Source organism: Microdochium trichocladiopsis (assembly GCF_020744255.1).
Source record: "Microdochium trichocladiopsis strain MPI-CAGE-CH-0230 chromosome Unknown B0I36scaffold_9, whole genome shotgun sequence".
Taxonomy (NCBI): Eukaryota; Fungi; Ascomycota; class Sordariomycetes; order Xylariales; family Microdochiaceae; genus Microdochium; species Microdochium trichocladiopsis.
The window spans coordinates 2864411-2870334 of NW_025763552.1; the positions used below are offsets into that span (position 1 = coordinate 2864411).

The 5924-nt window shown below is 54.7% G+C and overlaps 2 protein-coding genes across 2 annotated transcripts; one reads left to right on the forward strand and one right to left on the reverse strand.

The window, feature by feature from the left end:
- Window positions 1–1563: 1563 nt before the first annotated feature.
- On the forward strand, window positions 1564–2866 carry B0I36DRAFT_250592 (oxidoreductase; the record flags this gene model as incomplete). The annotated part of the gene is made up of 3 exons (XM_046150556.1): window positions 1564–1749; window positions 1879–2043; window positions 2189–2866. The coding sequence occupies 3 exons, from the start codon at window positions 1564–1566 to the stop codon at window positions 2864–2866; spliced, it is 1029 nt and encodes a 342-aa protein (XP_046008812.1).
- A 621-nt stretch (window positions 2867–3487) lies between these two features.
- Window positions 3488–4468, reverse strand: B0I36DRAFT_367132 (uncharacterized protein; the record flags this gene model as incomplete). Its single annotated transcript, XM_046159412.1, has 1 exon — window positions 3488–4468. The coding sequence occupies one exon, from the start codon at window positions 4466–4468 to the stop codon at window positions 3488–3490; it is 981 nt and encodes a 326-aa protein (XP_046008813.1).
- Window positions 4469–5924: the final 1456 nt, after the last annotated feature.

Sequence of the window (5924 nt, forward strand, 5' to 3'; positions counted from 1 at the left end):
CTGTGTCTGGATCCGTCGTCGACAATTATGCCAAGATTGCGGATGCACTTCGTCTGGGCGTCTATTCGTCAGGCGTAGAGCAAGGGGGGGCCTGGTTGATGGTCTCCGCTTCGTTGACAATATGCACGACTGAAGCACGGATTTCCCAAGTTGCGTTGCGGACTACTGTCATGATAATGAATCTGAGGTGAACCGTGACAGTCAGAGTGCCACGAGAACTGACAGCCTGGTGTCAGTCATGTCTCTACGTGATGCGTGCACGCAGATCGCGATCGCGACATGTCTCCGTCAGAATCAGATGTTGGCGTGATGAGCATCACGACGGCCAGTGTGGTCCCTGTGCACGCATCACCGCAGAGGCAGGTCTGCTGTACGGCCAGCAGCACCCTGCGTACGTGATGAATGAGAAGTGCTCCGGGGAGGCCCCGCCTCAAGTCAGGAGCGGGGAGTGCTGGACGCGCCTCTGACAGCATTACGTTGACTGGCCTGGCTTACATACGCCGTGTTGTTTATTACATCCACCTGGGTACGTACCACATCAGTATTACGCCAAGACGTCCATTGGGGGAATCCGGACAGCGCTGTCCCACTGGTTTCAGGGGTCAGCTACAGGCAACCAGCCCTCTCTTGCTGGTCACAGTGGCAGAAGAGCACCCAGCTGGTAACGCAGCATAGCCAGCCGGGGCGGACCTCTAAGGTGCTGCTCTCCAAAGTTTGAAAGTCTGCAGATCACGGGACCCAGTTTGGCTGTCCACGCAAAGTTGTCGTGGGTAATGCGGAAACACGGTGCACAGGAGCAGCCCAAGCTTTTTTCCACAGCGAAACATGGGTCCCCATCACGCGGGACGCGCCACTGTACCTGCACTGCACTCATGCCTTTGCGGCCTCGCCCGCAAAGCCAAGTAGGTTGTGACCATCTCAAGGTATTGCAGTCTCCCTCAGTAGGCAGTGCAGCAGCAGATTCACCACTAGAATCTCGTGGCTGTACCTGTTTGCAGCCAGCTCTAAACTAGGAAGCCCTCCCCAAGCAGCATCTAATTACGAATCAGGCCATAACTACAGTCCTGGCCTGGCATCACCTCATCCACAAACTGGCAGTACACCCACACTCGTGATAGCCTGGCCGGGCTGTCAAAGAAGCGCGTCTCCTCTCGAATCTAGTCAGACCATCAGACCATTTGTTACCCAGCCCATCGTAATCATCCTGGTGCCACACCTTGGCCAGCACGAGACGTCATGCTCAGTAGGACCGCCAGCCAGACGACACTTTTGTCTGCATGAGCATAGACAACACTCCATGTTCAGCCTCAATGTATAATACCCATTAGAAGTGTCCACGTTCCAGCTCAATCGCGAGCTCGCAATCTCAACCCGTCAGCCAACGAACGTCATATCTGTCAAAGCTACCGTCACAATCCGCAGGCTAGGTGACATTCGGCCTTTCATCCCTTGCCCCCTGCACCGCAGCATAGAAGTGCCACACACACACAAACACACACACACACACACACACACACACACACACGCACATACATACATTCGCACCCATACCCTGTAAGAGCCATGGCTGTCAGCAAGCCCTACCGGCTGGAGGTCAAGGTGCTCGACGCGTCGCGCTACAAGTCGGCCGACCCTGCGGAGCGCAAAGCATATGCAGCCCAGCTCGTGCAGGGTCTCATGCAGGACGGCTTCGTCAAGATTGTGAATCATGGTATTCCTCGTTCGGTCATCGAGGAGGCAATGGCAACAGTAAATGCAACCCTGGGCAATGACACTTCCTTCCGTCTGCGCCTCCGCTCGAATGCAAAGTGAGCGGCTTTTGATCGGTGACAGATTTGCTGATGAACTTTCTCTGCCCTGCACCTCCCCTGCTTCTAGTCCAAGAGATTCTTCAGTCTACCTGATTCTGTCAAGCGCCAGATCGAGCACGTTCCCGGGCCGGACCCGCAGCGCGGCTGGAGCCGTGTCGGATCCGAGAGCACCGCCAAGCTCTTTGGCGCGCTCAAGGAGAACGGTGAGGTCATTACCGACACAGACTCCAAGGTTAGTCCCTCCTCTCTTTTCGAAGTCAGGGTTCTCCTGCCCACACTTTCCGATGCCACGTCCGAGCCCGTAACCATGGCGAGCCCCACGCGAAGTGTTTCTATGAGCTGCAAAGGCTAAGTTCAGTCTTTGTTCGCTTTCACAGGAACACTTTGACATTGGCCCGCCGACCGACCTCAAGTTTCCCAACCGCTGGCTCTACGAGTCCGAGGTGCCCGCGATGAAGGCGTTCCTCGAGGACTTTTACGAGCGCCTGCACGAGACGAGCATGGACATCCTCGCCGCGATGGAGCTGGGCCTGGGCCTGAGCGCGGGGACATTCACGGACCGGTGCGACCAACGGGCGAGCGAGCTGCGGCTGAACCACTACCCAGAGGTGGTGATGGAGCATGCACCCAGGGAGGTCAGCCGCGTGTGGCCGCACTACGACCTGGGCATCATCACGTGCCTGTTTCAGGACAGCGTCGGGGGTCTCGAGATCGAGGACCGCAACCACGCGGACCGCTTCGAGACGGTCGACCCGGACCCGGCCAGCCCGGACGAGCTGATTCTCAACATCAGCGAGACCTTTGAGCGCTGGACCAACGGTATCTTCAAGGCCGGCCTGCACAAGGTCCGGCTCCCGCCCGCGCTCGAGCGGACGCGGCAGACGGGCAAGGAGCTCGTCGTGCCCGAGCGGTACTCGATCCCCTTTTTTGTCAAGGCCAGCCACGAGACCTGCGTCGGCCCCATGGACGAGTTCATCTCGGAGAAGCGGCCGCCAATGTTCCAGCCGCTCACCGCCCTCGAGTATCAGATGCAGCGGTTGGCTAAGGCCTACTAAACGTGTCTGGGGTGGGCGGGTGGGATGTGTGTCTGTGTGTCTGTGTGTCTGTGTGTCTGATAGCGTGGTGTACACGCAAGCGCGAAATTGTCTTTTTTTATTTTTTTTTTTTTTTTATTATCTTTCACTGGCATAGGTGACGGTCATTGTTCGTTTGTTCTGTTTCTTGTTTTGTTTCCTAGGGGTGAGCCTTGAGCTATGAAAACGCTGTTTCAAAGACTTTGGTGCCGTGCAAGTACTCGCCTGATTTGCACCCCCCCCAATGAGATGATATATGATCTTTTCCGTGGGTGAAATGGCATCGTCACGCGTGAAGACATAATCCTCGAAGTCTTGCTCCTCCGATAGCGTGTAAGCCGGGGATGAGGACCTGGCAGGGCTTAGGCGGTGATGACAGGACAAGGAGAGGAGCTTCAAAGGGTCTTAGGAACCAGTATCGTCTGTTGTCGGCTACTGATGAATGACGAAACCCCCTCGTGGAGCTGGGCGCAGAACAGACATCATGTGACCTCGATGATAATAAAGGAAGCATGTATGGGAGGTCAGGACATTAATTATTAACTATTATAGTGTAAAGCGATGGCTGCATCCTCCCACATTGTCGCTGTCTTTTCAAGACGTCTAGTTGGCGGCGACGGTGCGCTTGACAGCCGTGAACCAGCCGCCAGAGATGTAGCCATTACCCTTCTTGGAAGACTTGAGCCAGCAATACTTGGCGTTGGACCAGACGACGTCGACGCAGCCGGCATCCGAATCGCAGAAGTCGACGCACTGCTCAAAGGTCTCGGCGCGCTTCGAGGCGCCCAGGACGTCGCCGTCGTACTGGAAGTTGCAGCGGATGTCGTAGGTGCCCAGCGGGGTGGTGAAGACGGTATTGTCCGCCGAGTTGTCGAAGCAGTTGACGGCGCCGACGCCAGTGGTGCTGCCAGTGTTGGTGCTGCCCGAGCCCGTGCCGTCCACGACCTTGACGGCAGTCCACCAGCCGCCGCTGGCGTAGCCGTTGGTCTTGGACGACTTGAGCCAGCAGTACTTGGCGTCACTGTAGACGACATCCACGCAGCCGGCAGTCGTGTCGCAGAAGCCGACGCACTGCTCAAACGTCTCTGCGCGCTTCGAGGCGCCCAGGGTGTTGCCGCCGAACTGGTAGTCACACAGGATCTGGTACTTCTGGCTGGATCCCTCAGGGGTGAAGATGGTGCCGCTGCTCGACTTGTCCTTGCAGTTCAGCGGGGCCTTGATCTTGAAAGTACTGATGTACGGATGTCTCTTCTCAATCACGCCGTTGCTCAGTGTCTTCGTTGCCGAGTGGTAGCAGTAGAGCCCGTCGTAAGTCGAGACACTATTGAGACAAGTGCTGCTGGTTGCGCAGGCGGCGACACATGCCTCCACACCGAGTCGGCCCACGAATGTCCAGTCATTATGATTATTGAGCTGAAGTGTGTGACACCTGATGGCGAAAGAATAGCCTCCCGAGAGATAGACAGTGTTGTCGCTCGGGCCGGTCAGGTCGTTTTGACGGCCACAGTCGATTGAGGCCTGCTGAGCCGAAGCGAGAGCCGCAAGGCCCATCAGGGCAGCAATGCGTGCCAGAATCTGAACCATAATGAAAGTGCGTAAGGAGTGGTATAAGTAAAAGAGTGTGGGTTACTTGGACAAAGTGCGTGGTGTCGGAACCGAGCATTGCAGAGTATGTGGGAGGCACTTCACACCTTATAGAAGCTTTCTTTGCTCTCAATACATCTACTGCTCTTCTGTCCAGAGTCTAGACGGCAGGCTCAGAGAGTCCAGCTGGCTGGATTGCGCCTCGTGGAGATGAGCCGGAGTTGCCTGTCATTGTGCTTCAAGACTTCGCAGTTTGAAGCGCAGGTAATCCGTACAATGAATAATGATTCTCGCGGTACCCAGCTCCGCTAGCCGCCACATCTCACGATTCTCCAGGATCTTGGCGAAGAAGGCGCTTGACAACCTTAGTCTATTGATCGGCAATTTCGCAGAGCTGGTTCAGGGGCGTTGAAGAACATGTGCAGTTCCTGCGTTAGTGTCCCTGTATTGCCTCATTAAGCATAACGCCTCGGACTGACCCGCACAATGCCTCCACACTTTGCTCAGCTGGCCGGGGCAACTGTGCGTTCTGGGCTAGCATCGGCGCCAACAATGAGGTCCAGCACCACTCCACGCACTAGGGGTCGCCTACCAGCAGACTCCAAAGTGGAAATTGGGAAACGCCGCCGCGAGAACGTTCCAGAGAACACGAGCTGGATGGAGATGGGCTCCCGTGGGAGGGCTACAAGGACATCCACAGAACCGCCATGTCCATTTGCTGGCTAGAGTCAGGTATCTGTGACGGATCTGTGCACGACCGTGAGGGACGTCATTCTATACGAACAAAGTGTACATGACACCGAGACCCCTTCGGGGGATCTTGTGGGTCGCATGGCCCACCAACCGCGACAACATCAGTAACTCACCTAGCCACAAGACAGTACCCGATGCACCGTGTTGAACCCGACTTGTTAGGCACAGAATAAGGCACGAATGATTGCACTGACGCATTGACATTAAAATGCGCCCAAAATATTTCGTTTTGGTTCTTGATTGTAATAAAGTGGGTGAATTCACATGGAGTCATTCCGGCGGATGTTAAGATCAGCTAAGGAACAGGAAGAGGTACTCTGGTTTAGAATTGTCCAGGAAGCGCCATATCTCAAAGGCCGTAGCGACACAATACATTAGAGGTAACCAACAGACTAGGTAGCTTTACCTCACATTTCCCCGAGTTGAGCACATATGCAAGATCTAAGATAAAAGTTGAATTATCAAAAAGAAATTTATAAATGGGAGAAACAAATAATATCGTGTACTGTTCTCGGAAAAGCCTGTCATCCGCCCCTTTCCAATGTATACGCCAGTGACAAAGAAAAATCAAGAATATCAACGGTATCCTTCGCCTGTAAATCTCCATCCTTCCCTATATTTTGTTTCCCGTGCTTTCCGGGTTTTTTCTGTTGTTGTTTCTTTTCTTTCTTTTTTTTTTTCTTTTTTAGTGTTGTGTGTGTGT